At 50.0% G+C, this 19,284-nt stretch overlaps 1 protein-coding gene across 6 annotated transcripts in view; it reads left to right on the top strand.

Annotated features, from left to right (window-relative positions):
* The window catches only part of MSI2 (musashi RNA binding protein 2), a 260,590-nt gene that overhangs the window by 208,539 nt on the left and 32,767 nt on the right, over positions 1-19,284 (top strand). For 5 of the 6 annotated variants that reach the window (XM_050908824.1, XM_050908822.1, XM_050908823.1 and 2 more), the window contains exons 9-10: positions 3,486-3,600; positions 11,328-11,402. In XM_050908824.1, coding sequence (XP_050764781.1) covers positions 3,486-3,600; positions 11,328-11,402 — 190 coding nt within the window. Of the gene's footprint in view, positions 1-3,485; positions 3,601-11,327; positions 11,403-15,114; positions 16,196-19,284 lie in introns of those variants that run through there. The other variant, XM_050908826.1, reaches the window with a different exon arrangement.

Raw genomic sequence — 19,284 nt, 5'->3', positions numbered from 1 at the left:
GGGCTGGCTTCTTGCAGAAAAGCAGTCTGACCCCTTTTTTTCCGCTTCTGCTGCCTCTGTTGGTGAAGAGGCACCATCCAAGCCCACCGCTGGTCCGCTAACATGGTGCTTCGCCTCCTCTTGCTGCATTTTCCCCGTTTGCCGAGGGGATGGTACGTGGGCAGCTTCTGCAGAGCACCTCAAGGCCTGACGTTGCTGAACGGGGAGTGTAAAAATCCACCCGAGGCGTGCTGCTGGGGCCGGGGTCACACAGCCCCTTCCCGAGGGATGGCAGAGCAGGGCTGGGCTCCTGGTCCTGTGTCTTGCATGTCATCCCTCCTAGGGGTAAAGAGTCTCTGCTGGATAACGGAGAATATTTTTGCCCCCGATATGGGGTATATTTGTTTACAAAGGCTTAGGAATTATTTTTCTTTCCTACTGGTGACTTTTTCTTCCCCTTTAAATCCCAGTTAAAACTTCTTTGCAGCTCACTGCCATTCCCTTTATATCCTCGTGTGCTGTGAAAATCATAAATTACGCTAGTCTTTCAGAGAGCAGCAGTAGGCTGTTTTGTGGTTGCAAAAGCTAATTACTGGGTTATTGTTTCTAACGGTGCTAATCCAAATTTCATTTTCCTGTTAATTGTCCATCGAGCCAGGCTAGATTGCTTTTATCATCCTGACTGTTTGCAGCGCAAGCGGCCGCGAGGTGTAACCAATGCCGCCGTGACATTTGGAGTGGAGGCGAACCCGAAAAATGTGGTTGCGAAATGAAATGACACACTTCTGGTGCTCAGCCCCGGTCATTTGGCTGGAGAAATTAGATTGGCATACTCCTGTTAAATGCCCCTCTGATTAAAAATAAGCAAAGGACAGTTTCAGAGGATATTGCGGAGCTGTTGTGCCAGCGTGCGGGGCGGCGGGGAGGGAGGCTGGTGCTGGTGCTCGGCGTTTCGAGCTCGCTGTGTCCCTGGGCAGCTGATGGAGAGGGGAGGTAGCGGCAGGCTGCCGGCTTTGGGCTGTGGGGCTTTCTGGGGGCACCGAGGTTTCGGGGGGGCACACAGCCCAATTAGACTGAAACCCACCATCAAGGCTCAGGCTTAAACCTCCCTGGGAAGCTCTGAAGGCTTCGTCCCCGTGGGGCAGTGATGGGGCTGGGCGCCGGGCACACATATCCTGCGCTGTCCTCGTCCCCAGCCCTGCTCTGACAGCAGCACCTCAGCGTGCGAGCAGCTGCCCAAAGAATTCATTGCTGGAAAGTTTTATGTTTCCTTTTTTTTCTCTTTTTGTCTTAATATCAGGGCCCGGAACCCTGTAGGGCACCATGGGGCTCACCATTGCACACTCAGTAGTGTGTCTGCACCGTCACGTGCCTGCGGGAGTCTGTGCGTGTGCATGGGAGTGTGTGAGCGTGTGTGGGTGGGTGTGCAGGGGATAGGGCGTGTGGAGGTTGGTGGCCCCGGCTGGAGGACACACCGGTCCTCGCCGCAGCTCTCAGTGGGATGTTTCTCTCCCGGAGGACTTGCTGCCCTAACAGCACTGAAGATGAGACAGAGGGAATCAGTCGCTGGCCCTGTTGTGGCTGCGCCCGCATTTTGGGATGTCGGGAGAGTGGGTCTCTTCAACACCTCTCTTGCTCTTGCTCCTGCTCACCCGTTTTCCCTGGTTTCCCTTGCGCAGCGGTGTCCGGGCTGTGCACACACACCTCCCCGCTCCAGCCATCCCCGGTCCCTCTCTGCCCTTCTCCCGCTGCCTCCTGCAAGGACCCAAACACTTCTTGGCAGAAAAGTAGCAAAAGATGAACTCCAGAAGAATTTCGCTCCAAACTTCACTGGGTTGGGGCAGCTTGTTTGCAAGAAGTGCGTGTTTTGACAGCGCTGGCAGTGTCTGAGCATTGTAGCTTCGGGAAGTGTTGCAAGCAAGCAAAGTAAATACAGTCTGTGGAGGTTTGCAGCAGAAAGGGGAGGAGTAGGTGGTTTTGTTTAAAATACTCCCATTACAGTCAGTTAACCTTTATGTTACCTAAATGAAAATTGTATAAACCTGAAATTTTCGCTGATCGGGTTGCCTAGGAACAGGCGGTTGGTTTTCATAAGACAATGAATACACAGTCACTGATCGGGCTATTAGGCATCGAGACGTTTAGCCGTATTATCCTACATCCCCGGGTTTGCCTGGGGTAGCTGCCTGCTTGCGCGCGGGGCGCACGCCCACCTTCACCTGCTTGTGCGAGCGATGGAGGTGACGCGGCAGACGCGACCCTGCTTGGAGCCGACCCTCCTCATCCTCCACGACAAGCAGCCCCATTCCCGAGCCCCTGCCCGCAGGCTGGCGGTGCCACGGCCGGGACGGGAGGGCTGAGGGTTTAGGGCTGCATGTGGCCACGCCACCACGCCTGCCCTGAGCACGGCCCCAGCTTGCGGCACCCCTGCTCCCACTCTGGTCTGGCCGGGCAAGGGCTGGGAGGAATGTAAATGTGCAAAGAGGATGAGGAACTGGTTGAAGAACAAAGTTAGAGGCACAAAGCTCAAGCCTCTAGATTCAGCCCGAGACCTTTACCCTTAGACCAGCGATTCTCATCGTGCAAACTGTACAGGTGGGGCAGACGGTGGCACAGCTCAGGGCTTCCCCTGTGCAGGGCTGCACCACGTGTCTGCACATTTTCCTTTTGCTCGGAGCATGGACTAAGGTGTAGAGCCATAGAAATGGGTTGGGATAACTCTGGTTAGCTCCAAATCGGCTTACCGGCGTGGCTGTAGGGCCAGTGCTGAGGGGGGCGCGGGGGCAGTCTGCTGGGGGGGCAAGTCGGCAGTGCTGGAGCTGGAGTACCTGGAAAAGTGCTTTATTTCTCCCTTTTCCCATGCAAAAAGAGGCTGAGAACCAGCACCCGGCAGTGTGGCTGGGGGTCCTGGGGTCCTGGATGCCCTGCTGCCGGCTGGGCTGGGTCGCCGCCTCTCACAAGGCGTTGGTGGAGACTCGCAATGTGGTTCAAGTGGCATTAAGCAACTTCAAAAGGCAGCTGGAGTAACTGGAAGTGAAAGAATGCAGATCGTTTATTAATAGGGTTTACAGAAATTTTCTGCTGGGTAGAAATATTGATTCTTTATTCCTATTTTAAAAGGAGCTTTTTGTAATGATCACTGAGAGTCATTTTCTGTTATCGATTGCAATAGAGCTGTGCTGGAGACCTCCCTCCATTCATTCCACGCCCGCGAGTACCATTGAGAGGGAACGCAGCACAGGTTTTCCTTTCAGGAACACAGCAACTTCTTCAATCAGCATTTCTATCATCTTTCCAGTGGGGTTTTGCTATGTGTGTTTAAAGAGACGTACACGTTTGCTCTTTTAAATCCGTTTACACTATTCTTAAAGTTCACCTTTGAGGGGGAGGCGGTGTGGGGAGGCAAATGCTAAAAATAAAACTCCCCCCTTAAGTAGATCAGTTCTGCATTTGACATTTACATGGAATTCATTTGCATCTCATTTGTACATGTTTCTGCTCAATAGGTAGAATGTAAGAAAGCACAACCTAAAGAAGTGATGTTTCCACCAGGGACGAGAGGAAGGGCACGTGGATTACCGTATACCATGGACGCTTTTATGCTAGGGATGGGAATGTTGGGTAAGTGCCGTAGCCACCACACGTCTCCCGGAGCCAGCGGCTCCCGTGTTGTCTCCCTGATTTCTGAACGCTTAAGCCGTAGGGGTGAGCAAATCCCTGCACCTGTGTGGGTGCGAGTCTGAAACTTCAGCAGGGGTGGAGTGGGGAAACTAATCCTGTCTGTGGTAAATGATTAACTCCCCCCCCCCTTCCTGGAATATAAAAATTTGCATTTAAATGGATGTTTTAAATAGCCTGTTTTACTTTTACTCGCAAAAATAGAATGATGAAAGATGCAGTGTGTTCATTCTGACTAAAAATGATCTCTCCCCTTTTTTAGAGGAATTGAGTCACACATTATTCCCCTTCTTTTAAAGGTATCTTTGACAGTTCAGCATAGATAATTGAAAATCTTGCCGGTTCTTAAATGGCATGCAAGATGGAGAAAGCAGAGAGATGTGTAACAGTATAGGTCACAACAATAATTACAAGTTTCAAGGAGATGGAACGGTATTTTAGTCCAGAGTATTGTGTCCAGAAAATACTAATTAAATGGGATAAATGATATTTAATGGCAAAATTCTATTTGTGCATGAGGTCTATTTAGTGATAATTGGTTCTCATTTGTTTCTGCCTAGATAGTTCTTCTTTCTATACAACGTGACAATTTCTTGATACTCTGTCCTCAGATTTACTAAGCCAAAATGCTGCTAATCCATTGCCAACATATTTTTGTAAAACCCCATATATTTTCAACTTTCTGCTCCCTTTGTATCACTGGACTTTCCCTCGGTTGTCACCTGCTGTGTCCATAAAGCGTGCATGAACGAGAGGGCGTCTGGAGGTGCTCCCAGGCAGAAATGAGCCTTTCCCGGGCTAGCGTCCCTGGTACGTGGCCTCTCTGGGATGCTTTGAATTTTCTGTCCTGGGTTTAGATGATCCCAGAAACTGAGCACAAAAACCAGCCTTGAAAGCTGATGCTCGGTAGTCCTGAGCTCTGCCAAGCAGGTCCGCGGGCTGTCTGAGATGCTGGAGGACCCCAAGGCTCCTGGAGTGGGCGTCAGGTCAGAGGACTCGGTTCCTATGAGTATCAGGCTGTTATGCTGAGATGTCTGACTTCAGGCACCGCTTGATTTGATAGGGAAAACTTTCCTGCCATGTTTGCTTTATCTCTGAATTAATAGTACTTCTGTTCGTGTGGCTGGAACAATCCATTTCTGGGATGTGTAATTCGGTTATTTCAGCTGATCATCTATTTTTCTGTCCCCACGCTCCACCGCCACCCTGCCCCATGGTGTTTGGAAATTACATTTTATGGTTAAAATATTTATCTTCTTCTAGTCAGCCTGTGATTTCGTTACCTGTATGTTCCCAGCGTGCTTGAGCATATGTACGTTATTTCTGTTGTTTCTCTCTCTTTTCCGCTTGTGGTGCCTGAGGTTTGGGGTGGTGGAGGTGGTGCGTGCCGCCTTGCTGGCCGGTCCCCCCGGCTGCTGGAGGAGAGAGCCCGGGTCACCCTGAGTAGGCAGAAAGACCCAGGGCAGCGTCCCTCTTCTGCTCACCACGGGCAGAGTTGCCTCAACCCTTCTCCTCGCAGCCGGGCAAGGAGTGAATGGAGCCGGGGTCCACCCCAGTGACCTGAAGGGAAAGTTCAGCCCTCAGGTACGGCGTGAGTCATTGCCACTGGGGCTGCTTCTCTGGAAAAAGATCGTTTCAAGTCGCAACAAGTAAGGGAAGAAGCCCTCAGCCAGCGGATCTGCTTCTGCACAGAGCGAGTGCCGCGGGCGCCCGTTGGCAAATCCCCGTCCTGCTGCGGTGGGCTGGGTCGGGTCACCCTGACCGGCTCTGCTCTGGCCGGTCTCGCAACGTGCTCTTATTAGATTTCAAATCAGGGTGACTTGCTCAGAATTAATGATTGATTCATGTTGAAGGCCAGATGCTTCATTATCTGCTCTAGCTGGTTTTTTCATCTTCCAAGTTCCTGCTTGCTACAGGGGCACAGTGTTAAATAATTAAGTGCTAAACAAGGAAATTGCAACACACGAGAGCAAAGCTGTCTGGATGGACATTATAAATCCCTGTTTTCAAAGGCTGCCTGTAAATATTGGCTTCAAGGCTGGGAAGGGGGCCGATGGGCAGCGGCTCAGCAGGCAGCCTGAATCTCTCCTTCCCAAGCCCCGGCAGCTGCTCGCTCACAGTGGGGCCCCGTCCCCGCAGGGAGAGGGGCATAATTAACCCATCAAACGACGAGGCGCACAAAGTAACGTACTGCCGGAGGCAGCGTGTGCAGTAGCCGAGGGTTTTGCTGAGATCCCGGGAGGCCGGTGTCAGCCCTACCCCGTTCCTCCTTTTAGATGCCTAGCTGGACTGAAACAGAGCGACTGGGGCTGCTCTTGAAGGATTTTTATACCTGTTTCCAGAAGCCCTTGTTCAAGGTCACCTTCTCCAGATGCTGTTCATGGGCAGAGGAGGGAATCAGAGGAACGAACGCATGAGACAACCCAAAGGAAAGAGTGGGGAGCAACTCCCTCCAAAGCTATTAAGGAAGTTGGTCTTTTTCATTAATCACAGCCTCCCCAAGGAGCCTGCAGCAGCCGGGGTCTAAAGGTGCGTAGGCAGCCGCTTCTGTGCTGATTTGGTTGATTGGAACAAAATTAAAGTGTTCTTCTGAAAGGATTTTTTGACTCTGAGAGCGTGGGCAGGCTGAGCCTTTTGCCAGGACTGCTTCTGGGCTGTCTCGGGCTTGGTCTGCTGATGGGACACGCGCGATCTTGGGCGAGATCAGGAACATTAATTAGCAACTCGCATAAAGAGTGGGCTGGAGTGGTTTCAGTTCCAGTGATCTCTGTCTCCCTGGCAGCCCACCTGGCAGGAGGAGCTGCTCCCCAGCCCCGTGGATGCTTGTGAACAGACACCGTGTCCCCCCTAGCAGGAGCAGGAGCGGTTCGATGGCCGAGAAGCTTGCCATGCGCCCAGAAGCCTCACCTCCGTCACCTGGTCCTGGTGTGCGAACCAGGAGCCCCGTCACCCGAGGACCTGTCGGCGTCACTGCATTGCCCCACGGCTTTTTGCCCTCCATTCAGGTCTCTACCTGAAAACTTGAAAAAAAAGAGAGGAAAGAAGAAAGCAACTGAGGAGCAGCATTAATAGCAGGTCGTCTCTGTCTGCCCTCCCATCTGAAGCAGCTCTGTGTGTGTGGGACGTCGCAGCTGCCGTTGCGGTGGTCCCGGCAGTGACGCCCGGCTCTGGAGGTGACTGCTGCGCTGCTTGGTCTGAGCTGGGGTCCCGCAGCACTCATTTCTTCTGGCGACGGGCATCTTAGACTTGCTGGTGTTTAATATTAAAGTTGGGCTCTTTTTAACTTGCAAACCCCTCCAGAGACAGGAGCGCTCGGCCCGTAAAGCTTACACCCCCAGGCTGGTGAAATGATGTCTGATATGAACGCCAGGTTTCAGAAGGTCTCTAACAGGCTGCGTGTATCACTGCACAAGGCAGAGCGGGGCTCTGCATTACTGCACACGTTCAATCTAGGTAGGCTGAACTCATGCATAAAAGAAGCTTGTGTCCTTCAAAGAAAGTCATTCCTTTTTTCCATCAGACTCTGTTTAATAAAGTAGCAGCTGCCTTTGAGGCAGGATTGAGGAAGGGGAGCCCTTCATTAGCACAGGCTTCCCGGGAAGCTGGTACAACTTCCCGGAACCCCCCGGGCTCCTGCAGCAGCACCCGCTGTAGCCATCAGTGGTGAACGCAGCTGCGGCCGGCTTGAGCTTAGCTCTTTAATTCCCTTGAAGTAGGAGACAGGTCAGCTTCGTTGGACCAAGGGAGAAACTTCTACAGCAGATGTGTTTCTTCTCCATAGCTGCTCCCTAGTATGTGACCACCCCCTGTGGCTGTAGGAGATGCTTTTTGGTTTGCATTCCCTGGTGCCACAGGTGCTTACGTCCAGGTCACAGCACGTTTCTTTTGAGAAAAACCCCGAGCGTTTTTGTTGCAGCATGGGGCTATGCTTTGGCAGAAGGACCATGCCTTTTTTTGCAAAGGACCTGGCGTTCTTTGCTCTGAGCAGCATTGGGAGACAATAATTTTCTTGCATTTACTGGAACATTTGAATTAATTTTGAAAGCAGAGGTCCCCAGGCCCCAATGTGCTCAGTGTTCCCACGTAGTAACCGTGACCTTTGTCCATCTCAGATCACCAAATTTAAAAAAGAAAAGACATTTCCATAGCCTGGTTCAGTGGTTGTGGACACCTCCCCGCTTGAAGCAGAGAAGCCCTTTCTCCCTCTGGAGGTGCTGGTGGGACGGAGGGGAGTCGGGAGTCTGCCTTGGGTCTCCTGCCTTTCCAGTGACCTTGTGCGTGCACCGTGGCAAGCTGCTCGGTCTCCAGGGCCACAGTTCTCCTGTGCAGAATGGAAGGTAGGGCAGTTTGCCCACCTTCTGCTTTTGTAGAATGCCTGCAATGCTTGGGCTTTACCATGGGCCCACCAGGATGGGCTTTAGCACCAGGAATGCTGTGTGTACTCAGGTACACTGTAAGGAAAAAGGTCAGTGTTACCCGTTTGCTCTTGTTTTCATCCTGAAAGCAGAGCCTTTGCTTTACCCTGGGAGACCGTCCCTGCACCGAGCGGTTGCTCACACGCTGCGGTGGTAACGAACTCCGTGACCGCATTGGGTGTTGCCTCCACCAAGAGCGTGACAGCCGGTTGAACGTGACCGTCGGGTGGTCAGCGTGGTGCTTCCAGCAGCCATCGCCCTCACCTTGCATGCCAGCACTGCCCAGAGAGCATCCAGCGCAGGGCAGGATCTGGTCCTCTGCGAGATGAGGCTCTGCAAGACTCCAGCACATGGGCTGGAAGTTCAACCAACCTGCAGGGTGGGTGCATCGGACCTGCTGTTGATGTCAGAGACGGGAGCTGCAGGGAAGTGGTGGGGCGAAAGCAGTTTTGGTGGTTGGTTTGAGTTTTGCTTCCTGGGACAGGAGGGTCTCGCTTCAGAGGAGGTAATCCAGGCAAAACTTGGATTTTTGGTTTAGCAACAAGGGATAATTAGAGAGATTGATCATTCCCCAGGACTACTGAAGCAAACAAACTGTTCAGTGCCCAATGCAGGATGAGAATGGCATCTAATGGAAATGGTGGGTAGGTCAGCATGGCCATAATTTGGCTTGATGAAGCATCATGCACGAAGCCATGATGGGCATGGTGTTAATGCGCTATTGATATTCAGCCAGGCAATTTCCCCTGCACGGATCGGGCTTTGACTCGTTAGAGCAGAGCTGGGCACTGCAGCAGTAAATGAAGAGGAAAATTGAAGTAATGTTGTATTATAAATTTATGATTTCATCTGCCTGACCTGGAGAGCGTTGAGCACTGGTGATGCAGGCGAGAGCCCCCCAGGCAGCTCCGCCGGTGCCGCTGCCGTCAGGCACGGCTGGGTTTGGCCGAGGAGAGCGGGGCTGCTGCGGTGCTGCACGCTGCCCTGGGTTTGGAGGCAAATGCACCGGGGCAGGAGCATCCCTGGCCCCTCAGAGCATCCCGGGGCAGGGCAGCGGAAAAGATGGCATCCTGCACCGCACTGCCAGCTCCAAAAACCACCGTGGGCACGCGGGCAGCTGCCATCCACCGCCATGCCGGTCCGGCCGGGGCCATGGGGACCGCATCTGCAGCCCCTGCTCCCCAGGGCAGACCTCAGGTGCTGCCCGGCACACCGGTCCCCCGTGGCCCCGACAGTCGGGAGCTGACGGATCTGTTTCGGAGTCGTTCGAATCAGAATAAAACTTAATTTTTTCCACTTGGCGAGGAGAGGGGCTGCGGTCGGACAGCGCAGAGTGATTTTTCATGGTGGAGCTCGCAGTGGTGTTAATGGCGCTACTTACTTAGCAAACAATCCATTTATCAATATTGTTGTTTCAAAAAAAAAAAACAAAAAAAGGTTTGTAAAGCTTAACTCTGAAAGATCTGATTTAATGACAGAGGTGATTAATTTCTAAGGGAATCCAGCTGTTGAGCTGTGAAATAAATATGCAAGGGCTAAGCGGTGTGTACATATCGCTGAAAGCCACAGCGTGCTGTCCGGGGATCGCAGGGCTGCTTTCCCCTGGCACTGCTTAATCCCATAATCAAAATTCATCCAAGCATTTTTATCTTCCAGTTTTAGATTATGATTAATAGTACGTTATATGTATATATAAATCTAATCAGAAATGGAGGGACTTGCGGCGGCAGGAAAATAGCTGTACGATGTGTGAGTATATTAAAGAATAAATAAAAGCAGAGCTAGGAGACCCCCAGAAGAACCATTCGGCTGCTAAACATCTTCTCGGGGCCAGCCCAGCTGCTGCTGCCATCACTGCCGAGATTTTCACTCACTTCAGAGGGAGCGAGAGCAAACTTTTCGTGATGGTTTCTTGGTCTGGAGAGGTCTTTCCTGGAGACTGGAGGAGTCTGGGCTGACACTGACAGTCAGCGGGAACGTTACGCAGCATTTATTGCACTGGAATTGCAAAGGGTAATTCCTGTTCTTAAGAAAACCAAGCAAAGAAATACTGGGAATCAGAAGCGAGGTTACAATTTTAGGAAGTCTGCTTAGTGTACAGGCCAGCTTGTGGCATCGGCCGTACCGGTCGTAGCAAGCAGCCGCAGTGGGACCAGAGAGCTGTTTCGCATCAGGGCTGGGAAGTTAAAACCTGGGGGGGTCACAGCGTGCGACCCCTTGGCTGCTGCCAGCCCAGGCAGGTTTAGGGACGAGTGTGACCTCCAGCACGTACGCAAACCTTCCTGCTGCCTGGAGGGTGAAAGCCCTCTCCCCTGGCCTGGCTGTCGGAGTTAACCGCCTGTGGTGCCGGCAAGGCATGCCCCCATGGTGAGACCCTTGGCCGAGCACCCACGGGGCTGACGGCCGAGGGTGGTACCTCCGTCCATCAGGCACCCGCGGGTGGACCTCCCGCACCCACCGCCCTCCGAGGGCTCTGCCCTCTTGCCAACACTACCTTTCACTCCTGGCTGCTGTGTTGGAGTGGGCAGAGTTGCCACTTAATGCATTTACTTAGGCATCTTTATTAACAAAATGATCGCGAGTGGTATTTTTCTCGTAATAAAACTTCAAAAGCTACCTGAGGGTGGATGCGTTTCTGCGCATATCTCAGAAATTGCCTTAGGAAGCGGTTCTCATAGCTGGGTCTTACTTTCCTGAAAAATTAAAACCTCTTTGACTCTGTGGCTCATTGCTGTGGCTGCCTCTAACTCTTTGATGTGTTAACTGTTGTCCTTCACACTCCCGGGATAAAGAATTACTACTACCTTAATCTCCAACTGTCAATAGCTCTGAAGCAAAGTACATTCATTGTAAGCTCTCCAAATGTCAGAGCAAACCTGTGTTATGTGTTTAGCCTTAGCATTTGGCATTTACTCTTCCAGCTAACAAGTATGCACAGTCCTTGGACTTCAGATACCAAAGTGCATGTTAATTACCTGAGTGACAGGTCTTATGCACAAAGCCAGGCAGGGAAGCGAGCAGGAAAGCCGGCCAGCTCTAGATGCTTCTATTCAAGATAATAATGAAACCTTTTTGCAGTTTTGCATGAGCGGAATAAATCTTGGTTTTTAATACCTCCTGTAAAATCAAGTCTCACCCATCCTCCATGTCATTTTGCATTGTATTTAAAAACAAAAAGCCTTTATTAATCTTCAAACTTCTCTTTCTCTCTCTGTCTCTCTCTCTTTTTTTTTTTTTAACGTTTCTGTGATCAAGGTTACCCGAATTTTGTTGCAACGTATGGCCGAGGATATCCTGGATTTGCCCCAAGTTACAGCTATCAGTTCCCAGGTACGTACATTTCATTTGCAGATTTACTTTTTTCCCCCTCTTTCCTTCTTTCTTTTTTTTTCCGTTTTTTTTAAATCCATAGCTGCAAGCTGAGACAGGCAAGTCTGCAGGGAGCATCTCACACACCAACAAATTTTTTTACTATTTTAAAATAGATATTATATATACATATTTTAAATACGTTTTTACTAACGTGTAAATTGGTACTGGTTATTTGAAAACAAACTTCTTAAATTAAAACATAAGGCAACAAAGATAATTTAAGAACTATTATCCTCCCTTTGATGGGTTTTTCCTTTCATATATATTATAGAGGTATACACAGACACACACAGGCACACAGAGACTCGCACACACGTTCCCACACTATCCTGCGGTAAGTGTATATTCATTACAAGTGCAGTCTTGGAGTGAAAAGTCCAACCTTCCTGTGCTCTTTATCGATATCTCTGGTGTCCTTCACAGAAATAGTTTCTAGCCGTGTGTTGATGGTTCGGTTTGGCTTCGGTTTGGTTTCCCCCCTTTCCTTGGCGTGGCTGCCAACCGCCGCGGCGGTGGGACCGGGTCGGGGCGGCTGCACCGCGCCGCGGGCTGGCTGCGGGGCACAGCGGGGATCATGAAGAGCCCTTTCCCATTCCAGCACGTTCCGCAGGTGGGGCTGAAACCACGCAGGACAGAGAGTTTCCTTTCCTTTCACCCTGGGGTTTCCCGGGCAGCTCTAACAAGCAAAGCGACGCTGCTGTGTTTATGGCTTACTAACAGCTGAAGGCCACCCGGCCACCGCGGCGAGGAAACCTCGGTGTGCTGTGCGTTAAATTCATGGGTGCGCTTGTTGCGGGGGTCACGGGCAAGCGGTCCCACCGCCCGCTGCCACGCTCCGCAGCGGCTCAGAAAGGGAGAGGCGGGAGCAGAGCTCTGCTCGGGGTAATTGAGAAAGCGAGTGAACCCCCCGTAGTGAGCAACGGCGGGTGCGGGAGGGGCAGCAGCTCCGCGGGGAGGAAAACCAGACACCCTCACGGGAAGGTCCTTTAGGATGGGCGAGGATGTGGAGGGATGCTCGGCTCTACCTGCGGCACGCTGGGGCGAAGATACAGCCTTGTGTTCGGCACTAGGTCATTAGGATGAAACATTGCATGGGAAGCATATGTATTATTAACATCTATAAGACGAACAATGTCCTTGGGACAGTAGTTTCTGTGCAGCTGGTTTTTGCAGGACTAATAACACCAAGGGAGACAGTGCTGTTAGGGGTTTGTTTTTCAATTTCAATTCACAAATGCTTGGGCTCTACTTAAAGCTCATCTGCCTCTTTCCCACCCGTGCTACGCCCTCCCAAAGCGAGCCAGGTCCGAAACAACCAGGGTGTCAGGGCTGACGGCAGAGCTGCCAGGGCGGCATGCCGGGCAGGGAGGGTCGGCAGCGGCGGGTGACACGGCTGCCGGTGGTGACCAGGCAGCTGCCCCTGCGGGTGGCACCGCCGCCGGCCCCGGCTGCGCCGCTGGAGCCGGTGGGCAGAGGTCCAGGCTGGCAGGATGGCAGCTGGAAGTTGAATATGAGGAGGAGGCTTCAGAAAGCATTTGCATGTTGTCTCACACTTTCCTCCCGTGTCCTCAGGATTCCTTGTACCAGCTGATTCGTATGAAGACAGCTAAATGAGAGACACCTTTGATAAGTTAAATGATGAAAATTGGCAGAGCTTAGATGACTTTAATTATAAACATGTCTAAAATGAGTGTGTCTGCAGCTGACAGCAGAGGTACCGTTTGACTGTGGCCCTCATTACATATATTTTTATTAAGGGCCTGGTTTTTCAAAACAGGCCTTCCGGTTATTTGCTAGCTATTTTCAGTCTCTTGCAGAGATTGAATACGCAAAGGAAAATCAAAGTGGATTGTCACCACTAAAAAGCAGGTGCACCTCACTGCGGGCACCAGTTGTGCCTTCGGGAGCAGGGCAGCGAAGGGGAGATGCTCAGAGTCCTCCATCGCCTTGCTTGGATTTCCCTGCCCTAAAGCTCTGCCCGTGTTGTTTGCTCCACTCCCGCTCAGCTACTTTATTCCTTAACAGCAATCAGAACCGTTAATAGAGTTAGGAGGCAGTTTTTCTCAGATGACTTGGGACTCTGGTCTCCAGAAACACAACCTGTCAGAGCGGCGTGGGGCACGGGAACCCTCCCTGCCGGGAGGCACGGCACAAGGGGTTTGGTGCCCATCAGCAGGACAGGGTGTCCCTCTCGCTAGAGCCAGGCGTTTGGAGGGAGGAGTGTTGGGGGCAGAGAGCCCTGTAGCACGGGAGCAAAGCTCAGGGTGCGAGGGAGCGTTTTGGGAGCAGGTCAGGATTTGAGGACGGGGGTGTGCCAGCATCCGCTGCTCGCTCCTGCCGCGGGAACAGCGGTGGAAGTAAGTGCCACTCACACGGTTGTGTCGTGCCGTGTCTCAGCTGCCTACGTGGCTCTCCCCGCTCTCCTTTCGCCCCTCTCTGCCGGAGGGAGCCGTGTCCTGCGGCACAGGGCTTGCCCAGCGCTCGCTCCTCCTCCAGACACCCCTGGGAAGGAATCGAGTAGGCAGCCTGCCCAACCAGCCGTGGGGAAAGGTGTTTAGTGCCACAGGATGAATAGCATAAGCATGGTTCCAGCACATAGTCCTCCTCTTCAAAAGAGCCCGAATCCCCCAACCCTTCCTTTCGCGTGTTCTGACGCTTGCAGAAGTGCCCGTGAGGCCCATGGCACGACTGTGGCTTGGAGCGTGAGGTAGGAGCACGTGCAGACCTGATGGAGAGAAATCTGAGATGTGCTTTTTTAGTCAGTTGTCATGCCCGAATGCTCAGGGTCATGATTCGAAAAGAAAAAATACTTGGCCGTTTCTGCAGGAGCATCCCAGGCAGTGCGCCTGAGAGCTTCGTCTGCCTCCTGGCTCCGCGGTACCTAAACAGCGGTGGTGTTGCAACCGCACCGATGTGTATGTATAAGTATACATATAAATACAATACATATAAATATACAGCTGTATGCCTGTGGTTCGTTATAGAGGAGACCTGGCAGCGCTTTTTACTACAGTACAGTTGTGTCGTGAAACCTGTTCTCCTGCACGGGTGCCTGTGCTGCAGTAAATCGGCCTGGCAGGGCGGGCTGGCGCCGGGGCCGTCCCCGGAGGGTGTCATTGCAGAGCTGGGCTGTTAGCGGTCACCATCCCACAGGGCTCTGCGCTGCCGTGCCTCGTCGCCTGCCAGCGGGCGTTATTCCGGTTCCTCCTCAGGTTACGCTACCCATTTACTTTTTTAATTAAAAAAAAAAAAAAATTGAATGCCCATCCGAATTGAACTGTCCTGTTGGTATTTACTGTTGTCCAAGTGAAACGAGGCTACAGATGTCACGATCCACCTGTTTGCATTTCCATTTCCGTGCCGGGGCGCGCCGGCTGCCGGAGCTGCTGGCAGGGTCCCCCGGACGGGCCCTCTCCCGCATCCTCCGCTGTTTGCTGTCAGCACGGGGACAGCCCCTTGCTCCATGGGCGAGACACACGCAATCACTTTGGCGACTGCTCTATCTTCTCCCATCACGTTATTTTTTTCCTCTAGGCCTTTATAACTCAGTACATAGCCTTTTTTTTTTTTTAATTGCAATCACTCCCTTTCTGTGTCTTTTTTTTTTTAATTTCTGGGACTTATCTTTTCAGTTTAATCTATTAATTTCTGTTCTTATTTCACTTTGCAGACTATTTGCCGATTTCACAAGACATAATTTTTATCAACTAGTTCTTAAAGATGCATAACAAATTAATCGGGGTTTACTACAGTGCTAATGAGAGAGAGAGAGAGACAGAAAAAGCCTGGGTGGTCCATGTTTAATATCAATGTCCACTGAAAAATTGCTGCTCTTACTGACTGGTTTGATTGACTGGACTTTTTATTTTATTTTTATTTTTTTAAAGGCTCCATATCCTCACTGCTTTGAGTTTGCTTTTTATTTTTTTATTTTTTTTATTTTTTTTTTTCCTCTGCTTTGTTATGAGTTTTTAATGCCCTTGGAATGTAACTCACAAGGATTGGGGTTAGGGGCGTTATGAAGGCATGACTTCTCACAAACTTTTTAGAAATAATTTTGTCAAGGAAGCAAAAATGATGATTGGGTCTCACAAGCAGCCCCAAAGAGAGATGTTGGCGCTTTTCAACACAGAGACGTTCAGCAGGAGCACAAATCATAATGAGGGTGGAGTGAGACTAGCATCTCCTGTCACTAGGATCATGAGCAATGCAGGGTTTAATTATGCAAAACGAGTGCCCTGCATCCGCAAGCGTGACCCTGTGGCACTGGCGGCTGCGGGCGTAGCAGACCCACGCATATTTTCTCCTGTTCCGTTCCCGTTGGGTTGGTGGCTCTTCCTGGAGCTGCCGTAATCGTGCAAGGGCCGTGGCTAGAAGCCACCAAAAAAAGGGCTGAGACAGTTACTGCACCTCCGGCAGCGATCCCTGCCCCAGCTCCGAGCCACTAACCACCCCCTCGTCTTGCAGCCAGCGATGCTCTCGCATACTCCGTGCAGTCGCTTCTACTTCCAGACTTTGCTTGCAAATCATGGGCAAATTACTTAAATTTTGGCAAGAGGGACGAGCTTTCCCCTGCTAGCTTAAGCTGTATCGCGCCTCTTAATCTCCACCCAAATCGCAAAGCTACGTGATAATGCCTCCATCCATTGGCTTTATTTTTAACAAGACCAGATTCTGGACTTCTGGGTAGAAAACACGCATCGTATTTAAATTCTGTTTTTCTTTAAGTGTTTCTACCCATTTTATAAGTTTGTGAGAAGTAAATTGCATGCTTACAGTAGAACTGTAATGCATTTTAATGTTTGTTAATCCACTTGTTTAAAATGTCAGTGTCAAAGGCTCTACAATACACGGCTATGCTGTTCATTTCATTAAAGATGCTTGATGTAATAATTGGTTAGTTTTCTTTTTACTTTTCTGCAGGCAATAGCTTTTTTTAATCTGTATGGCTTCTTATTATTTTGTTTGGGTTTTTTTGCTATGAATTGCTTTGCTTTTGTGAACTTGTCTTAGTGTGCATGATTTGCAAACATTTCGGCTATTGTGAATTTTCTCATTTTTTGTAAATAGTCCATCTGTGCTTTTCTTTTTTTCTTTTTTATGACTTTTTTCCTGTAAGTAACTGAGGTAGAAAATAATAATAAATTGTTTACAACGGATATGCTGTGTTGCTGCTCTCTTAGCTTGCAGTTTTAATATTTTGGTTTGGACGCACCAAATAACCAGTACCAATGACAATTTAATAAAAGAATAAAACAACCATCACTCAAAGTGTGTGACCCAGTGTTTGAAGAATCTGCAGATGAACGGTTACATACGAGGTGTGTTTACAGCAAAAATTAAAACCAAAAAAGACGACACTGCGCTTGTAATTGAGGGGAGAGGAGTGACTCCATGTTAAAATTGCAGTGTTCCCAGCAGTGTGATCTTCCACCACTGCGGTCAGTGCAGTCCGTGCCAGCGACCGCGGTGGGTTGAAGCATCAAACCCATAAGCGTATTAGAAACCCTTGTTGCAAACTCTCCAGCGCTAACGTGCAGCAATCTGTTTCTGCCGTTTGGAAGTTGAGAGGAAAATCAGGTAACTGGTGTCGCTGTGAGGAGGTCCCTGGCTGGGACGGCAGCCGGTGTTCTTGGCGCAGGCCCCGCGGTGGGACGGGTGCCGCCGGCCTTGCCTGCAGGGCGGGGACGTTGCCATCACCGCGTTTATCTCAGTTATACTTCCTTCCATCATCACCTGGATGTTTGGGGATTGTCAAAGTTACTTAGAAGCCTTCAGCTCAGGAATTTAATTTTTTTTTTTTTTTAATTAAGGGTTTGTTTGCTTGTACGTTTGTTAAAGCTTATTAAAACCTTTGTATATGGGGAGAGGTGGGAAGAACAAATATTTTCACAAACTTTTCAGAGCTCAGGGAAATACACTTGCTTACTAAGAATGGTACTCCATAGTCTGCGAAGCCCAGCCTTGGGTCACGCTCCTGCAGTGCCTGGTGCTGTGAAAATGCAACGCAAGATCAGTTCAAAGTCTAAACTGATGTTTTTCATTATTATGAGAGCATTTAAAACCAACTTTCTGTTAATCTGTAGAGCTTCATTTAGTTTCCTTCCTGATACCAGTCACAAACTGTTCACTTGTGAGCCGTCAGTGCTGGGCAGGAAGGTATTCTTGTGTAAAAGTTATTTGTGATGCTTGCCTAGTAGGTCTAATAGTTATTTTCTGGGTCAGGAAAAGGAGCTGGTACCAAAGACAAGGATAATTATTATAATAATGACACGCTTAAGGCTTCTTTTTCATAGTGTCTGAGAGAAGGAGGTGAGGTAAGGAAGTTCCTGTATCTGTTATTTAGGACACCCAGGAATATTAGGAAGCTGCAAGTTACGTTGCTCCTGCGGGTCTCGCTCGTGGTTAATAACCTCTTCAGGGGAGTGCAGTGGGAATGGGAGGAAAAGAGCGTGTTTGTAGCTTCAACATGCTGCAAAGCTGACCGTTTCATCTGTAGCAAGGTGTGCTGGTGCAAAGCAACGGCCGTACTCGGGAGGTGCAGCTTCACCGTGTTGAGTGCGGTCTGGCAAGGTTTGGGACTTGGTACGTTCAGCAGAAACCAAATCCCCGCAAAGGACTTAGCCGTAATTCTGCCAGTTGGTATCAGCCAAGGTCTGGCTCCCACCGTGATGTGCATGGTGCTTCAACGACCCCGAGCCACGTTCCCGTGTACACGAGCACCCAACTATTTACTCTGGTGATGTAAAGCGATTTTAAAGTGGAGATGCTGCCTACACATGGCTTCTTTACCGGTAGGGAGTAATGAAATTAGTATTAATAAGAGTCAACTCTGTAAAACGCTCTTTTAAAGCACTGTTACACAAGTCTAAGACTTGTATAACATTTAGTAATGGGGGCAAAGTTTGCTGGTCATGATACTTTAATGATCAAACTTAAGAAAGAAGGAAAAATTGCTGCAGCTGCAAAACAGGAGGAGGAAACACAAAATGTTTTAAATTGTCTATTCAGTTAGTTAAGCCTTGTAACAGTAAGAGATGCGGAACGAAGCTGGAAATGTTTCTCACTCCTTTGTCTAACCCTTTCTTAACTGCTTAAAATCTGCTCTAATCATCCCTGCACTGCATGCGTTTTTTCACCTAAAACACATTACTGCATCTGCATGGCATAAAATGGTTTACAAAGTGCATTTGAAATCTGCTAGAACCACCTTAATTACCACTCTTCAAACCTCTCCGTTTCAGCCTCCATCAGTGAAAACAAAGACTATAGACTGGACCTGTTTTAAAATTAAGATTTTGGGTTTCTTTTGCTGGCGGAGGGCAGGCTGAAGAGGGACCCTTCACATTGCAGGTGCATCCCTGGAGTGAGGAGCAGCTGGAACTGCAGACAGCAAACTGAGAATATAGCAAAGCCCATAAATTTCCAGCCAGAAGGTACTCCTTCAAGTTCTGCTTAGATGACAGTAGCTTTTGTTTTGACGCAGGAAAAAATGGTATCTAGAGCTGTGCCCTGAGTCTGAGCAGAGCTTAAGCACCTTTGCCTCTTTGGCGCATTTCTTCTGAGAAGAGTTGCGGTTTTTTAATGTTGCAGAGAATTGCGTGAAATGCCTTTTTCACCTCCCGTTTCCCCCACCCCTTAAAATAATCTCCTGGGTGTTAAATTTAAGGTGAGGTTTTCAAGAGAGAAGCTGTTGATCTGAGTCGGTGGTCCAGCTTCCACCAATTTCAACGGCAGCTGAGTGGGGCCAGTAAAAATGCTGCCTGTTCCCCTTTCCCTGCCCCGTCACCTCTGTGCGAGCGAGGCTGCTCGTAAGGTTTCCCCAAACAGCGTGTCTGGC

Source organism: Gymnogyps californianus, chromosome 20 (genome assembly GCF_018139145.2).
Source record: "Gymnogyps californianus isolate 813 chromosome 20, ASM1813914v2, whole genome shotgun sequence".
NCBI lineage: Eukaryota > Metazoa > Chordata > Aves > Accipitriformes > Cathartidae > Gymnogyps > Gymnogyps californianus.
This window is presented reverse-complemented; position numbering and strand designations above follow the sequence as displayed.